Source organism: Falco biarmicus, chromosome 5 (assembly GCF_023638135.1).
Source record: "Falco biarmicus isolate bFalBia1 chromosome 5, bFalBia1.pri, whole genome shotgun sequence".
Taxonomy (NCBI): domain Eukaryota; kingdom Metazoa; phylum Chordata; class Aves; order Falconiformes; family Falconidae; genus Falco; species Falco biarmicus.
This window is the reverse complement of record NC_079292.1, coordinates 89865571-89884574: the sequence shown is the minus strand read 5'-3', so window position 1 is coordinate 89884574 and position 19004 is coordinate 89865571. Positions and strand designations below refer to the sequence as shown.

Here is a 19004-nt window from a genome sequence, read left to right as displayed (position 1 = left end):
AGTCAAAACTGTTCCTGGTAATTTGCATAAACTTAACATTTGTAACTTTTCTACTAATATTTTAGATACCCTGTTTTATGTAACATCTGACAGCAGAACTAATTCATGTAGGTAAATAATTTTTGAGGTGGTGTCTATTTGTTAAAATCAAACTACGTAGCCTAAGCCTGTGACTCAGGATGTAGAAACTACTTCCAAATTGCAACCAACGTGCCACATGCAAAAGTCTCACTGAAGCAAGTAATTGATTCGTTTATGGAACAGAGGATGAAGTATTGACTGAAACCTATAAAGCCTTTTACTCAGCTATGTAGGAAATCAAGAAATATCAATGATTACAGCTTTCACCAAGGTAGTGGTGAAAATGGGTGCTTATAAAGATGCATTATATCCCTATAAGACCATGACATCCCTCATTTTTAGGCTTCCCTGCCTGGAATCTTTGATTAGTAAGACTACTTTCTGCTCATGTAAGATGGAAAGAGCACAAGATATCAGTAGGCTTCCAACCTAAGAAAATGATGCAGAACAGATAAATTTTTTTATTAGTTAAATTTCCATTTTTCAAAGGAATATATTTTGACAAATTCCCAACTTTTCTAAAACTTTCCAAAATTTCAAACTCAAGCCATGGATTCCATTTAGCTCTCAACCTACATTAGGAACTAGGGCTTCTGAGCATGTCCACAGGATAGTCTAAAAACTATCTTTTTTTTTTTTCTTAAAGATACCCATATATAGTTCTTTTACTCTGTGTAAAGCTAGAAACAGTCACGTGGGAAAAACCATCTACAAAAGGCACTCTGGAACTATAGACTAGGAAGGCTGATTGCTGTCCCTAGCAAGATGGTAAAATAAAGATGAACTAAGCACTCGGGTGAAGATCACTGCAGAAGCCAGCAGAGTTTCTACAATGGGAAATCCCATCTGACAAGTTTCCTCTAATCCTATGAAACTGTCAGCATGCATGGAAATAAAGGGGATATGAATATATGTATGTTTTCCATGAGCCTTCCAATAACAGTCCACAGCAATGTCACTAAAGAAGCAAAGTTTTCATGGGAGTGAAGAAAAGGGGTTTTTTATGGACTGAAAGCTGGTCAGATAACATAAAACAAAGGATCAGGCTTAACAGATTTCTACCATGAAGAAAAATCAAAAGTAGAGTACTCCACGGATGACTGCTTGGACCAATTTTATTCATAATCTTTAATGATGTATAAAAGGTAGCGATCACTGAAATCTCCAAGTTCATAGGTGCTAGTAAGCTCCTTTGGACAGTGAAATTCAGTACCTATGGTGACCAACTCCCGAAAGACCTCATTAGTCTGAGTAAGTGGGCAAGAAGGTGATAAATGAGCTTCCATGTGGATAGGCTAAGGCATCTAGAGGGGAAAAAATGAACCATCTTAACTAGGCTTACACAATGCTGAATTTGGAATTAGCATTTATGATGCAGAAAGTGATTTTGTGGGCATGGTTGGCATTCCTGTGAAGTCTTTGGTTTAATGTGCAGCAGCAACCCAAAAAACCAAGTAATGTTGGACGTTATCAGGCAGAGTATAAAGAATAACACAGAAGGCATAATTTTGCTGCTTTATAAAATCTCTGTGAGCCCATTACTTGAGTACTGTATGCAGCTCTAGTCTCCACATCTGAAGAAGTAGTCAAGTCAGAACTGATCAAGGGAAGGCAGTTAATGCTCAGGGTGAGGGACACAAGCTTTATCAGGAAAGACTAAAAGTGCTGCAACCTCAGTTTGGAGTGGAGAAGGTTGTGGGGGGATAGACTGAGATTTACATCATCCAGAGAGTGGGTAAGCTATACGTGGAACTGTTATTCAGCAAAAACACGGAGCCCTTTCATTTGTTTTGAAAAATCAGCTTAAAAGAGAAGAAAATACTTCTTTACCCAACAGGTAATGAACTTCTGAAACTTGCCACCATAGGAGGTTGTGAAGGCTGACAGTATCAGTAGGTTCAAAACGGCATTAGAAAAACTCATGGAAATTATTGATAACTGGATTCTAAAAGGACTGGACACTCTGTCATCTCCAATCCAGTGATGGTGGATGATGGGAGATTAGAAAGGGAATGGACTGCAGAAAGTGATCTAACTTATTACTCTCCCTAAATGACATATTCTATTGCCACTGTCAGAGACTGACTGCTGGGTGATATGGACCATTGGTTTGTCTCAGCAGGGTATTTCTTATGAGCTTATTATCTTCACCAGCAGCAGTGCATCTAAGAGGGAGAAAATGGAAATCGGTATTGGCGGAGAAAAACACAGGAGAGAAAAAACATGGATAATGTGGATACAACAGGGGAAAAAGAGAAGTGTTACTGAAATAGGGAATACAGGGGCAAGAAGGAAAGATATGCACAAGGAACAGCCAGATTAGTAATAAAGTTTCATAACATTTACATACATAACTTTTGGCACCAAAGAATACTTTCAGCAATAGGCAAATTTGTTTTGTCTTTTAATTTTTAAATTACAAAACTTTTTCTTATAAAAGGTCACTGAAGCTATGGTAGAGTTTTGAGAAAATATCTCTCCTGGACATAAAGTAGACTTCAAACAGAATTTGAATTTTAACAGTTTAGTTTCACAAGTACTATACACTGGTAATTATATTTTTAAATGAGAGTGATATACTAGAGTATTCAAAATGAACTGATTAGTTTATTATACATTTTTGTACTATGAATCATAGAATGGGTTGGGTTGGAAGGGACCTTAAGGATCCTCCAGCTCCAACCCCCCTGCCATGGGCAGGGACACCTTCCACTAGAGCAGGTTGCTCCAAGCCCCGTCCAACCTGGCCTTGAGCACTGCCAGGGATGGGGCATCCACAGCTGCTCTGGGCAGCCTGTGCCAGCGCCTCACCACCCTTGCAGAAAAGAATTTCTTCCTAATATCTAATCTAAATCTACCTTCTAGTTTAAAACCATTACCCCTTGTCCTGTTGCTACCAGCCCTATCAAAAAGTCTGTCCCCATCTTTCCTATAAGCCCCCTTTAAGTACTGAAAGGCTGCTGGAACGTCTCACCAGAGCCTTCTCTTCCCTCAGCTGAACAACCCCAACTCTCTCAGCCTGCATATGAACATAATGAAATCTTTTTTTTTCCTTTGGATGCAGCTTAATATATTTTTAAAAATTAAAACATAAGGTTTCAAAAATTAGTATCAAGTCTGTATTTTTTTATATGTATTTTTTCCACTCTACTATTTTTGAGAAGTCTGTATGCAGACCATATGACTGTTTTTTAAACAGGCAAGTTCTACCACACATTACATAATTTTTCAATTTCCCGAATACTGCTTGGCCCTGAAAAAGAGAGTACATCCAAAGGCATCGTCCAGACAATTAGTCTTAAAAAAAACCCCAAACTAAAATGAAGAAATCTTGGAGTCTTCACTGAAGTTCCTCTTTTCATGACAAAAAGGGAAACTTCAGAGATGTGGTTATCCACTGTCATTTTCAGTTCTGCAAGCTGGATGTTAAGGACCATCAAATAAGGATGGTCCCATCCGTATCAATAAGAATCATAATGCGAATAGCCAAGTTAAGTGAACCACAGGGGAAAAGTAAGGCCTTCTGAATTTCAAAAGCATTCTCCTCATGCTTGTTCTTTGAAATATACTGTAGTGTATCAAAAATAAAAAATTAATATATTCAGACAGAAAAATACAGAAAAATAAAATGACATTGATCCTTGAACTGCATTATTCCCAGTTCACAGCACAGGTGAGGTCTGAAGGGAACGCTGCAGACTATCTAGTCCAACCCTGCCCTGCTCAAAGCAGAGTGGTTGGGTTTTAATCTTAATTGTTTGATATACTTAAATCAGTGTTGCTGTGGCCAAGCAACTACTTGACAACAAAACCATCTTGCCACATCTACCACAGCACTGAGTTACAGCATAGTAAGTTAATAAAATAAGTTACAGGGTAATACATGAATATGATCATCCCAAGGTAGGTATTACCCCTTTTGGAGAAATTCTATGTTCAAGAGAAGACATTGTATGTAAAATGTTTTCACTTCTTCCCTTCCCATTCTTTCCAAAAGAACTCTACCAAGTTAAAAAAAAAATACAAAAAAGGAAGAAGATTGAGAACACAATGAAGGAATTGCATCCACTGTTCAGTAAATATACCCTAACAGACTTCCCAATTTTGTCACTTACGCTGGAAAGAAGTAGGGCATCAACCTATAGAAAAATGCCACAGGCTTTAAAAAAAACTATATTTGGCCTTAGCTTTAATGTAAAATAATAGTTAAAAAAATCCTAAACCACTGATTTCAAAGGTCAGTTTGGCCTACCTACTTAAGCAAGACTTCTGTCCAAATGGGGAACCATTATAGTCAAAGTAATTCAAATATTAGCTCATATTGATTTTGTTGTTGTTGTTGCATCATTTAAGCATATTAGTCTAGAATTTGAAATAGCTTGGTTCAGAATATCATCTGTCTGATGGAGATCTGTTTTATGGAGACTTACATGAATTATAAAATCATTCAACATATTTGATAGCGCTGAAAGGAAAATACTTTTGTCTTCACTACGACTGTGGATGCAGAGAATAACAATTTCATAACTTTAATGAGAAATAATAAAAAACACATCTGTGTTTATTAAAGTCACACCAGAGCAACATAGAAATAACTCTAATTTATTTTGCATGTCTTCCCATTTTTGGATTTTCTGGAACTTTACTCCTATAGGCTCATTATGTCCTGTTCTATTACGGCTGACTGGTTACTGTTCTGAAGCAGAAGTTTTGTTTGCTGCCTTCAGAATGTTTAAAAAAAAAAAAATCATTGGGAAATTAAAAAAAAATTTTGCAAGAAAATGTCATTCTACTATAATAGAAGAAAATGTTGCTACTATGATAAAGTTCTTGAAGGTTTGGGGGTTTTTGTTTGCTTGGGGTTTGTTTTGTTTTGGGTTTTTTTTGGAAAAGCTATAGAAAGACCATGTTAAACCCCATTTTTTATGGGGAATTTTTTATTTTGCAACATGATTTGGCATTCCTGTATACAAATGCTATTACCAGATTTCATTACTAGCATTTACAACCTTGTTCACTATATATTGCTAATGTGTAATTAATCCTCTCCTATCTTCTTTCTGTATGCAATTCAAGGAGTTTTTTCTGATGTTGAATTGAGAATTTAATCCAGAGCTATTGGCTAGCATCTCACCACACATATGGTGAAGATATATTCCAAATGAAACAGAGATATTTTGTGGCAGGTTTTTGCCCTAACAGCAGGGAAATCCAGCAGATCTTGGACATTGCAACCCGCACTGCGCTCCCCATAATGCTACTGAGGGCATAGCTCACAGACACAAATGAAGACACTATATTCAACGGTCCTAAGAATCTCATCTCTGCTTACATAACCACATGGCAGTTGTCCTGCCTTTGCCTCATTCAGTGAACACTTGAAAATATATGTAGGGACAACCGATGAATAAACTAGGGTTCTTTGGACCCACAACAATTAACTTTTATCCACAGCTACAATGGAATGTAACACAACTGCTGCCAGACAGGTGTAACTGAAAGCACATATCCATCCTTTAAGGGATACAATAGACGGAATGGGATGAACAAAGCCAAGATGGGCGTTCATAATTTATTTAGCATGATGTTTTGTGATGTCCAGTGGATAATGCAGAGATTTTCTCACAGGAACCATTGCAAAGAACACACACAGGATTGCATCCATCCTTCCCATATATTGTGTACAGTTCAAATGTGATGGAGGACAGGAACAAAATATAAGCAGAGACTTCAAGAAAATCAAAATATGCAATAAAGACTAATTTCCAAGCATACAGTCATAACTGAATACTAGCCGAATAAGGGACCTGACTTTTGAGTGTATGACCACACAGCATTCTTATATAGAAAATTTTTAAATTAAATTAAACAATCATTTTTAATTGATTGGATCCAAATTTTGCAAAAAGATGTGCTGCTATATACATCTGTATCTGCACATATAATACTGAGTTCAGTAAGGCTACTTTTGAGTATGTGCACTCATCAACTCAAAGCCTTTAAATATTAAGGTTGGGGTTTTTTTCCCAGTACTGTATATAAATTCAAAGGAACCATAAAAAGCGTACCTCATCAGACTTTGACCCTAGCTACCAGCGACAGATTGTCTCTAGTATTTTTTACTATTCATAGTCTTTGCTGGTGATCTGTTAGGAATGGACACAGCACTGCACAAAGATAACATCTTATTACATTTAAGCGTGTTTACCAGCCATCTGTACCTAACAATACTGCCTTCTCTCCTCTCCACAGATCCACATTATTTATACCTCTCATCATATAATCTTCTAACTTTCCCCTATAATGATTTCAACATACATTGTAACAAATTAATATATGCCTATAAGCTGCTTTTATAAACACTTTTTCTTAGAATAGCCAATAGACCAGTACATTCATGTAGCTTAGGGTGTATTAATTCAGTTCTCTGCTACTTCCTTTTCTCTGTTTATGAAGTGAACGTACTAATACCAACTTCTCACAGTATTTTCACACAGACCTCAGAAAGGCATCTGGGCATATACCATACACCAGGGAGTATCAGATGTCTCAGAATAAGAGTCAGATATGAATGGAGATTTAGCTAAATTAACCAAGTGAGATTTGGTTCTGTCTTGGATTTATGAAGTCCACATCCACTGAGGACAGCTGCATGTTTTACACAGTATATGTATTTCTACTTGGAAAAAAATAATCTCCCACTAATTCATACTTTTATTCATGAACCTCTAAGTAATTTTTTAGTCATTTCTTTAGAAAATTAAGTCTAAGTCTTTTTTATTTCCAAAACAAGTAGAAAAAAAAAAAAGCTGCCTATATAAGCGGTTTTAGACAACAGCTCTATGATCAGAACACTCCCTCAGATATGGGCTAACCAGGCTGAATTCCCTCCATCCTCCCAGAAGAGGTTCAAAATCACTTTTCCCACTTCAATAGTTAGAAAACTCCTCATTAACTCGCTGGTGACCCACAAGTGAGGTGACAGTGTGTCCAGTTCCCACTAGCAGTGAATAACAGTTAAGAGGATAAAAACGATGGAACACAAAATGAAGGAAAGACAACAAGAGAAAACTTGGGGACTGGAATTAACTTTGTGAGAAGAGCCCTGTTTCCCAGGGATAAACTCAGTACAGTTCTCACAAGATGAGAGATGGCATCACCACACCGGATTGTAGGGGTCAGGCCTGTGCTATGTAAATCTGAAGACACTGCATTCCTCAATATGTTCCACTTTTACTTTTTTTTCACCATTTCTAGGATATCCAGGGATTTCCCAGTCCCCTCATCAGCTCAGGAAAGGAAGACTGGAGTTCTGTTACGATGGTCTGATCTCTGAACAAATGCTTGTGAAAAAGTGACCCCTGAGCAGAGAGAATATTAGCCTATCCTTAAAATACACTTTCAGTGAGGAGGGACATTCTCTCTTTCTTGTGAGGAAAAAGTATATCCTGAATTTCAATTCCTTATCTAAGGACACCATGTGATTGAAATTCCTGAATGCTTGGATTAAAAAACAGAACAACTCCCCCTCAAAACCCACTTGAAATGGCACACAAAATTACAGCAAACAGTTTAATTTTAGGTTGCCATGTGTGGAGTCAGGAGTTGAACTCTGTGATCCTCATGGGTCCCTTGCAACTCAGGATATTCTATGATTTTTATATTGCTAAAAATGCAAGGTCAACCATAAAAAGCAGGAAAGTTAGAACATATGCAAACTAAGATAAGCTATGCAACAGGAATTTGTTCCCCTTTTGTAGGGATTAATTGAATTACCTTCTTCTGCCATCGACATTTTGCCTCACTCCATGCATAGTACAGTCTGGTCTGTCCTATAGACAAACCCAATGTAAACAATTAAAGAGCTGTTGTCTGCCAAACTTGCCTATTTGGTACAAAATAGGAAGGTGCAAGGTACAATTCAGGTAGAAAACTGCAGAAAGGAAATTTTATCAGTGCCATTATTACTTAGTTTTATAAATGACCAAGCCAAGGACCATGAATTAAGCTTTTCACATGGGACTGCTGATTATGTTTTCATTTTGTGATTGACCAGTTTGAGATAATGGTGGATGATGATACTCTTGCATCTTGGGTACAATTCACAGGTCCAGTGTAAAGCCAGAATTCCATCTGTTGTCATTTGAGACAGGAAGGATATTCAGTGCTGTTTTGATTACGTAAAGTGGACATATAAATTGACAGTATGAATAACTTGCCTAAAAACTACTCTGTAGGAGTGCAAAATACTTGCCACAGAATGTGAAAACAGAGGGAGATACAATGGGAAGTCGAAAGTGGTACAAAAATGTTAAATATGTCAAAAGCTGGAAACTCAAAACAGTGGACACTAAACAACCTGTCTTTTGGGATTTTCTGTGCCTTGGATCCTCATCTATACAGCAGGAATAATAATACTGTCATTCCACAGAAATATTGTGAACGTTAATTCATTAGCGTTTATGAAGCTTTCAAAAATACAGTGGTGAGCACTTCTGTTGCGAAAGTCCATGGGGAACGTAATATTCAGGTATGCTCCAAGTTCTAAGTATGCAAAGAAATATTGAAGTGCTTTCCATTTAGCAAACACTATTTTACTAAATTATACCTATAGAAGAAATACGGGATCATGTAATTAAAGGCTGTATGTGCAAGCAAACTTAAGAAATTTGGAACTTTGCTTTGTTTTGCAAACTTAAGAGTCTTAAAATGGTTTTGAAACTATAATTGCATGTGTTGGCCATAAAGGGTCTGAAGTAATGCATTTAGGATTAATATTTGATTAACAATCAAACTGTGATGCAAAAGGATAGGTATTTGCAAAAAAAAGCCAAACAAACCCACCAAGACAGTCCAGTTATACTACTACAGGTAGCCTTAAATCTCCAAAGTTCTTAAAAAAGCAACTTCTAACATGCTATGCTCTTTACCACTGATGAGTCCTATTTCTAATACAAACATTAAAAAAAAGAGAAATGCGTTATGCTCATCACACATTTCATAAAATTACCGTCACCCAACTACAGAAGTGTCATTTATGACTCCCTAGTTTTAAACAGAACAGGGTTTTGCACCTAGCATTAGATACAAACTGTGGTATATAGGAAAAATCCTTCCCAATATTATCTTACCATGTAAGTACTGAATGAACGCTGAACACTTACAAGTAAGGGTTAATACTTATTTTAAAATGTGTTTTCTCCAAAATGTAGCACTTCACACACATTTTTATTTTTTCCCCCAAATGACCTCACTAAGGAAACAATACATTAACCAAATAGCTCAAGCTAACTAAGACACTATGGATACCTTATAACAAAGATTTTTTTCATTATTATTATTATTCATAACCAAAAATAGAACTATGTCTACTACAGAATTGTCCTTAACCTGCCGTTCCAAAATTCATCTTCTATCTATTATCACTGAACTGTAGCATCATGTTGCATTTGCAGTTAAAGTACCTACTTGACTGCTGTCAGAGGGACTAAAAGTTCAGTTTCATGGGGTGACAAAATAAAGCATTACCATCCATGAACCCTAGACATTAAATTTTTAGACCACCTTATAGGAAGTCCAAAAAATTAAGGTATTTAAATTGGCTATTGATTGGATGCATCTTGAAGGCCTGTTTTTGTCAAAGATACGTAGGGTTAGAAAGGCACAATTGTAATTGGCCATCCATATCAGTTTCAACAAAAACCAAACACTATTCTGGTCTCTATGGGTTTTTTATAAAGATTGGGTAATGCACATACTGAAACTATGACTATACTGTTAATAATACAGCAAGATTCAAAGGGATGTTAATTAGATAGCAAGACTACTCAGTAATTAATACTGAAGACCAGTTTTGGAGAGAATAACGAATGTCATGCTCCGGGGTTTTAAGGCAGTTCATAACCATCAGCATTTGGAGAATAATTCTGTGAGAAGATGATTAATTCTGTGGTTCTTGAACCTTTTCTAGAGTACCCAGATGCCGCCTACAGCTAAAGAAAACACACTGGGCTAGATCAATTGTACATCTAGTAGAGTGCAACTGTTACCATGCTCGTAACTGAGATCTTGATTTCAAACGTTTTCTGCACAACCCTACTAACACCATGCTCTACAAATTCAACCCTATTACTGTTCTTCAAGAAAAGCTGCAGTTCTCCATGGGAGACTTATTTTCATGAAGAAAATGCACTCTGTTCAAAAAATGTACTTCTTCATTCTCATTCAGCGTTTCCCAACTGCGTCATCCCTAGACAGTAAGCCTTCTGCAAAAGTATTAAAATCACTGTTTTCTCCTTCTATGTTCTTTCCGCTCAAAGTTCTACTCAAACAATTTACAGCACCCTAACTGTGATCTTCTCACTTCCTATATTAATAGGAGATCTCTCCCCAGTGCTGTACTTCAGTTCCTATATGCTATGGACAAACACAGGCAAGCCTAAAAAAGAATCTTTGCCAGAAAAAAAAGCATATATAGAGAGGGAAAATAAAAAGGAGCAAACCCAAGGAAACATGGTCTATCCCCATTAAAATTAATATGGACTTCACTAACACATTCCAATGCACCATGACTTGTTTTTGGCATGATGCTACCATCTCACACATTCAACTCAATTAATGTGAACTATAATTGGTATTTTAATGATTTCTACTTGGATAGCCAAATCCCAAGAGCAGCCCTAGATGTAACAAAGTATACTTCAGCTTCCTGATGTCACAAAATACAGTTCTGACAAAATGTATGTTACATGAAGACTTTGAAAAGGGTGCCACTGGTTCATTAGTACAGCTACCAACATATAAACTTCCCATGCTTAGAAAAGGGCACAGCTATTTCATAAGTAAGTTTCAAGAATACTTCATTTTTAGTCTTTCAATACAGAAAATTACCTTAATGATTTAAATATAAATGCCAAAAGTAACTCACTGCGAACATCTCAGTGTGAAATGCAAAATTCAATTTACTTCTATTAAGTTGTAATCTATATCTCAAAAAGATACTGTGGTAATAAGCATCCTAGAAATGTCACAAAATGGAGAGACAGCTTTCAGGTGTGCTACTAATTAAATCAGGTGTGCTACCAATAAAAACAGCATTCTGGTAGAGGACTGGATCTGTGTTTTTAGTCAAGCAGACCTCCCACAAACTTCAGAAAGAAAAAAATTTATTTAAATAAAAACTGCAGGGCAATGCCCTTTAATTCTTAACTATGAGTCAGCTTTTATGTGCTATATCTAAATGAAGATTTTATAATCAGCAAAGAAAGGAAAACCAGTTTGAAGTGCTACTTAGACTGCAAGTCCATTTGCCTTGATTCTGCAGATCATAACAAACCAAAACTGCCGTTAGCTTTACCTAATTCAGTGTGCAGCAAGATCATAGATCGTGGATCCTTAAATATGCAGCCTATATAACTTATGTAACCTAACATAAAATACACAACCTAAATACCTGAAGTTCTACACAACAAAAGCTCAGGGTAGACAAAGCTTGGATTATATGTGCCCTGCTGTATTTTTAATGTAATTCAAATTGATTGAGGTACAAATTATGGCTCGGTTCCTGCACCCTGAAGCATGCAGGATGAAAGCTGCGCCTGCGTCGAGTCCCACTGGCTTTGGTACACTTGCATAGTACATAACGCAGGATAGCGGCCTGTGGGGGTTTGGTTCACTCAAACATGCTTGTATTGTTACTAAACCGTAATAGAGCTGATTAAGTAGAGCCTGTTGAATAAACACTGCAGTATTTTATGAACACACAATCACCAAGTATTTTGGAAGTTTGCTTAGCACACTTTTATATCTTGAAAAAAGGAAGCTGGTATTTTGTATACTACAGAGTAGACTTCTGCAGTACCATGCATTCATAAGCAAGTACTGCTGCAAGCAACTAAAAGCCTTCCTATACAAATATTTACTTTGTTGAGAACATTTTAACCTGAGAGCTGAGACAGGCAAATATTGCCTTCTGAAATCTTCTCAAAATGACATATTCCTATACACTAAGTAGATCTATTTCCAAGTAGATCTATGATATATATTTCCAAGTAGATCTATCCGAACATAACACCGTCTTCAAGTAATATCAAGCCAAAGAAGGGAAATAATGGAGATTAGGCAGAAAATTAATTTATTTTCATCTAATGTTGTCTATTTTTGCAAAAATATACTTGACAAAATAAAAACGTATCATGCTAAATACACATCTTTGTCCCTGTCAAATTACTTTAACATGAAGAACCATGTTGAGTTTTAGTCTTTCTTAGAAATCTCGGGATGTCAGACTTTCTAATGATATTTTAATGTATCTTCATTATTTGCATTACATTTTTACTGAAGTGACAAAAATGGGAAATTGCTGTACTGAATACCTGGTGTTTCACAAAATTACTGTGTAAATATGCAAAAGGAGTCGAATTCAACCTTGAGAAACAGGTATGATTCTAATGCACTGATCACCAGCACTCTGTATTACAGAGTAATTTGACTCAAAAGGTCTGAATGTGTTTTGGTTCAGGATGGCAAAGACCTGTAAAGCCTGCAGAAATTAGTATTATGTGGAACCTATTCCAAAGGTCTCTGACTCTTTAAGTCATGGGAGTGCACCCTTCTTCCCCTGAACTCTGTAAGAGTGTTGACACTAGCTGTAGCTGAAAACCAAATAGAATTAGAATCATGGTATCTGACATCAGGAAAGCTGTGTGCAGACCTGGTCCTTGTGAAGCACACAAACTGTCTCACAGGCTTGTTGTGTTTGTTTATATTTCTTCCTAAATCACAAAAAGAAATGAGAATGTGCTGGCCGTGACCTAAATTACAAACCAATTGATATCTGGCTAATAAAATTAAAGTATACTTAAGAGGTGAAGTTCATCTACTCTTAATAATGTAAATTGCACTAATTAAAAATTCTGGGTTTGAAGCTTCTAAGCAAAACAAATAATGAAATAAAACTTCTAGTAAAGCCAACATAATTAATGTTGAAGTTAAAGGTAACAGCAGAGGAGCATAATATAATCTCTCCTTTTGTTTTTGGTCTTCATTACAAAGCATGATTTTCATATTCCAGGGTTGGTCAGAAGTACCAAACAATTTGTACTGATTTTTGCTTGTGCATTTAAGAACACCACTGAAAGCTTTGTTGCAAAAAACAGACATAAAACATAAGAGACACAGGGACATTTTACGCTTTGTACTCGGAGAAAATTCCCACTCAGGGACCTAACCAACACATAAAAACCAATGCCAAACAAATTTGGCAACTTTTGATATCTATGCGGTACCACTAAGTTTACTGACATATAATCATAATCTTCAGTACTAATGCTAAAAGAACACCCTGAATCTACATCCAGTCCCTGACAAATAATTGAAGTGCTAGGTTCCGTAATCCCTGCACTTTCTCTTATTTCTAGCTTGTGCCTTTTTCTTAAAAAAGGGAAGGAAAGGAAGAGAGGATGAGAAGAGTGGAGAGGGGAAGTAGATGTATACAATTCTGAATTTCTAATTACTTGTAAATGTTATCTGTATTAGCACCGACGGATTTGCTTTCCTGCCCACAAACTTAACAGTTTGGGGTCCAAGCGTGAAGTTAGGATTCGGCCCTGACTGCTGAAATAAATTTTTTTATGAATCTACTGGCCACCCCAACTCTGCAGCAGGAAGAAAAAAGCACCAAGATCTGTCTTTTCATACCAAAGTCCTTATACAACCACTGCAGTTCTCAAGTAAAAGGCTTACTGGTATCATGTTACTGCCCCCATGCACAAGACAGCTTTTGTTATTTCCATAGTAAAAAAAACCCAAACAACCAACAACCAAAAAACCCAAACAAAACCCAACAAAATATTACAGCCCTTACCTTACAAATTTGAAAATAATCTGAAGTGAGCGTCTCCTGGATCTCATCTCTGGGTGTCCCCGCAGCTCCTGCAGTCCCTCCGGGGTGCACGGAGCCACCGCCAGCCCCACTTCCACCACCACCGCCACCACCGCTGCTTCCACCAGGGGACGAGGCGGTTAAACCATCCAAAACTTTGCGAAAATTAAATTTCTTCATTTTGGAAAAATCTTTCGGCAGATTTGGGAGGGGAGAAAGGATGTGCCGTGACACATCCAGCTACATGTAGCGAAAGAGAAAGTCTTTAATGGTCCTCTGAGTGAGGCAGCACTTTAAGTCTCTCGTACCGGAGTGTCAATATTAGGTATAATTGATTGAAAAATAGAAAGGCTTCATTTTGTCAGACGTAAAAGCTACCTGGAAAGGTCCTTTTAAAAAATAAATAATGAAAAAAAAAATCCACAAGCAGCAAAACTAAGATTTACGTTCAAACACAGAACAATGGAACAACCGCCATCGGGTCCTCTCACAAAATCCACATTTAGCAGTGATTAAAACCGAAAAGTAAACAAAAAATTCAAGCCGCCATCCAAACCAGTAGTCTCCATCTCTCTACCTTTTCTGCCTAAGCTCTGCCTTCGGTACTTGGTTATTTTAACAAAACTACAACAATCCGGCTACGTTCAGCTTCCCGCTCCCCTCCAGCCCTGCCAGCCAGGGGCAGCGCTGCCGCCAGCACCCGGGGGCGCGGGCTCCGCTCCTCTCCCCGCCGCCGCCGCCGCGGCTCCCGCTCTCGGGCCGCCTGCCCACCGCTGCAAGTGCCGGCAGCTGCGGCTGCCCCCGACTCTCCCCTCCCCGCCCCGGGCTCCCGTACGGGAGGGTGCCCGCCCGCCCCACGGCGGGGTGGGAGCCCCTCACCTCCCGCGCCTCCCCCCCGCGCCGCCCCGGCCGCCGTTCCGTGAGTAACGCGCGACCCGCGCCGCCTCAGCCAGCCCGGTCGTCCCGCGCTGACCACCTGTGCCGTCCCTGAGGTAACGGACCCCACTTCAGCCCCCCCGCCCGTCGCGGTCACCGAGCCTGTGCCGTCGCCGTCCCCCCGGGGCCGCTCCAGGGGGGACCGGGCTCCCTCGGAGGGGGTAACCGCGCGTCCGCTCGCTCTGAGGCGACGGTTCCCAACGGCCCCCGGGCGCCTCTGTGCCTGGCAGGGTGGGGGGAGGGCAGGAGAGGAGCGGGGCAGGTGCAAGGAGAGCGGCAGCAGTTCTCCGCCGCTCAGTACCGTTCTCCGAGGTACTGAAACCTCCGCCGGCGGCGGCGGCAGTCGCAGCTCCTCCTCCTCCGCCACCACCGCCGCCACCACCTCCTCCGCCCCCTCCTCCTCCTCCTCCTCCCCCCCTCAGCTCACCCTCCACGCCCCGCCCTGCCCACCGCACCAGCGCGCAACCGGGCGCCTGCCCCCAGCCCCAGCCCCACTGCGGGGGCGGGGCAAAGGTTGGTGATTGACAGCAGCAGCAGGTTCCGATTGGTTGCTGAGGGCAAGTTGCGTGGATGTGAATGGCCGGAGCGGGGAGGCGGGCGGGGACTACTTTCACCGGCAGGCGGAGCCATCAGGCCGATACTTTTGCTACGCACGGATGAACCGCCGCTACGATCCGCGGCTTCTTATTGGGACGCTGCATAAATGGACACGCGCTCCCGCCAATGGAAAAAGGCTGCACCGGCAAGTTGCAAGCCGTGTGTGCGGAGCCCGGGGGCGGGGCCAGGCGCGTGGCGGAGCACCTGCGGGGGCGGGGCCGACGGCCCCGCCCCACTGCGGCGGGAGCTGAAGCGGCAGCGGCCCCCAGCGCTGCGGACGGGCCGGGGGGGGGAGCGCTCCTTGTGACGGGGGCCTGGGGGCCGGGGAGGGGTGGGGGGAGCGGGGCTGGCAGGATGGACGCAGCCCGCCTTAGTTCGTATCCGTGGAGAGCGCTGAAGTCGGTTTCTCAGCCCCCGCGGAAGGCCAGGCACCCCCCCTGTGTCGGCGGTGCTGGCGGTGTGACAGAGCGAGGCCCTGAGGGAGCCGGAGCCTCCATTTCCCGCCGGGGCGAGAGCGCGGGGGGGTCCGGCCCATCGGCTGGCACGTTCCGCCCGGCACCTCAGATACGCGCCCCCTTTTCCTTCCCCAGAGGAATATCGTAACCCAGGGCTGCCCCTCCGGGCTTGCTCCGAGTCGGGGAACTTGGCGTGGGACGGCTCTCGGGCTTCCAAGTGGGGGGCCGCTAGCTGTGCGGGGTCTCGGCGGGAAGGTTAGGCAGTGAGGGGCAAGCGAGGCAGCTGCTAACAGTGACTCACGGCACAGCGCTGCTAACATGGTTGGAAGCTTGGAACCGACAGAAATGGTGTAAGAAGCAAACTTGTTCTCCACGGTACTAAATACACAGCATCTTGTATAATAAAACCATTGAAGTGATGCACATTGGTCACCTCATTTTGCAAATTCTTCAGGAGTGCTTAGTATAGTTCTGATACCCGCTCTAATACCTAATCTGTTTTTTTGTAGGTCACAGTTCTGTGAAGCACGGCAAGAGTGTTTATTTTATGCTGAGCTCCATACATACATTTTTTCCCCCACTTGAGCTCATCCCTGTGTGCTCACAGGTACTCCCCATCTGAACGATAAAAAGATCGCAGCAAAGTTCAAAGCATAACTGTAGCTTTGCTTACGTCCCCATGAAAAATAAAGGGTACATTGCTGATGAAACTGGAAAGGTTGATAGGTTTCTGTAGTCGGCAAAAGAGGAACAGATCTTTGTATGAGACACAAGAGATGAGGACTGTGGCTAGGAGGCAGAAATGAAAAAGGATGGAACTGAGTAAGCAAATCTGTGAAGATGTAAGTGCAGGGTTTTGGAGAATAAGGAGAAGTCAAAACCCAATTGAAGCTGTTTGAAAAATGTCATGTCCTACTGATACTACATTCACCACAGGCAGTGCAAGTGGGAGAAAACAAAAAGCTAACAAAGGCCAAAAGAAAGATAACAACATGTATTGTAAAAAGGAAAGGGAAAGATAAGGTTAAAAATGAAAAGAAAATGTCACGGACAGACTTGCAAAACAGAATAGACTGGGAGTTGGGGGTGCTAGAGGAACTAAATCTGATAACATAATGGTCTCACAGTTCTAGGGAGGACAGAGATAAGAGGGTTAGTTTTAAATGAAGAAAAGGAAGGACCAAAATTAGAAAAATTATAAAAGCCTTTGGAAGTAGAATGAGATGCAGACATTTTTGGAATATCAATAACATTTGTCTTTCAGAGAATCAGTATGAAGAGCTGGGTATTGATGATTTAGATAGTACCTCAGAGTACCCAAAAGGGCAAGGATCCTCACACTGCCAATGTGCTGTTAGGAAAACAAACATGGGGAAAAAAAGCAAAACCAGATACTGCCTAGCAAAACATTGAGCAGTCCTGTTTAAAAACACCACCTGAGAGAAATACATTGGTTCACTACTTATGCATGTAAGGCATGTAGGTCCCTTTTGAAAATTTTCCTCTAGGCTGAACACAAATCCAGAAGCAGAGACAGTGGTGTAAATAGGAGTTGTGGAATGGTACAAAGGGAGACGGGACAGTGCAGGACACAGGAATACTCAGTAATAGTGATGATGTGCACAGGAAGGAGTCCCATTGAATGACATAGCCGGTGAGGAGTTTTGTTGTTTAAAAAAATAAAAGAAGAAAGAAAAGAAAAAGGAAAAATGTGATTTTGACACAGAAAAAGACATTTTATTTTTGTTTAGTGAAGAAAGGCATAAACAGGTGAGGCATTCAGTTGCTGGTTTGCACTGTGTTTAGATGGTACTGATGTTTAGTAGGACACTTCTGAGGCTGCATAGTTTTGACACCAAGAGTTTTAACAGTAGGTTTGTAAAATGATGACAATGTGGAAAGATTTTAGGTGTTAAATTGATACATAACTAATTAAAGAAGACATCCCAGTGCATTGTGGGATATATGTATCTGAGTCTCTATTTTCGATAGTAAGGGGAGAATATATTCTTGAGTGTTTTCTTCTGGATAGTATCTTTTAAATTGATCAGTCATCTTGTTCTGCAAGGTCAAACAGAAACCAAGTTTTAAAAGGGTAACAGTTTGCTAGCCAGATTTTGCTGAGAAAGAAAGCATCTTTAACAGTTTACACCATCAAAATTAGAATGAACTCTCATTTTGATTTTTGCTTAGGTAAGCTTGTGACAACTTGTCACCTAAAAAGATTGTTCAGAATCAAACCTAGCAAAGGAGACTAATATTAATTCAGCATTATCTAATCTCAGACCTATTCAAGAGTTGACCCAGAACATGGAGAATCAAGAAAGGTACTTATATCAGCTGACCAGAAAGTGATAGTAGTGGAGATTGTATATGCTTTGTATATGACTGATCATTGATGTTCTGGTCAGTTCTCTTATGGGTATTTTTGCTTACCTCATCTGGCTTTCTCGTTTTAATTTTCAATAGCAAATTCTGCTGCAGCCAATGGGCTAGAATTTCCTGACTTTGTAAAGCTGCGAATGTATTTTCATTTCAGGCTTGTATTGTTGGCAGTTTAAATAAAGACATGTAGAAGTGTGTAATAAGTGGTAGTTTCACAGTTTACACTTTTTACATGATTCGTACTACTCTTTTCAATAATACATGAATCAGTAGTTTAGATCGATGACCCTTGAGAGAAATCATTGTATGCTCCTCAGCAGCTGGCTAGACCACAGCCTTGCACCTATACCCTGCAAGAACCCCTGTGCTTCTGCAGAACTGAAGAGAAAGGATGTAATCAAATACCAGAAATACATTTATGCCAATGCAGGCAAAAATGTGACTTTCCATAGCTGCCCATTCCTCATTAGACTTCGGGACATTTGCCAACATTATCCATGTTTCTATGTAATTCCAGAACATCAAATGGCAGCAAGCATAGTGTTCCTGCCTGCAGAGCCCCACTAAAAATATCCCCAGTCAGTGCTGAGTATCTGGTTAGAACAGCTTGCTGAACTCTATCAATTAGCCAGATCTTAATCTATTTAATGTGTTTTATTAAGGCTATA

The 19004-nt window shown here is 40.3% G+C and overlaps 1 protein-coding gene across 4 annotated transcripts in view; it reads right to left on the bottom strand.

Annotated features, from left to right (window-relative positions):
* The window catches only part of STXBP5L (syntaxin binding protein 5L), a 203097-nt gene extending 188952 nt beyond the window's left edge, over positions 1-14145 (bottom strand). For all 4 annotated transcript variants that reach the window (XM_056339640.1, XM_056339641.1, XM_056339642.1 and 1 more), the window contains exon 1: positions 13946-14145. In XM_056339640.1, the coding sequence (XP_056195615.1) occupies positions 13946-14143 (198 nt within the window). In that variant the 5' untranslated portion in view covers positions 14144-14145. The remainder of the gene's footprint in view (positions 1-13945) is intronic.
* Between the last annotated feature and the right edge of the window lie 4859 nt (positions 14146-19004).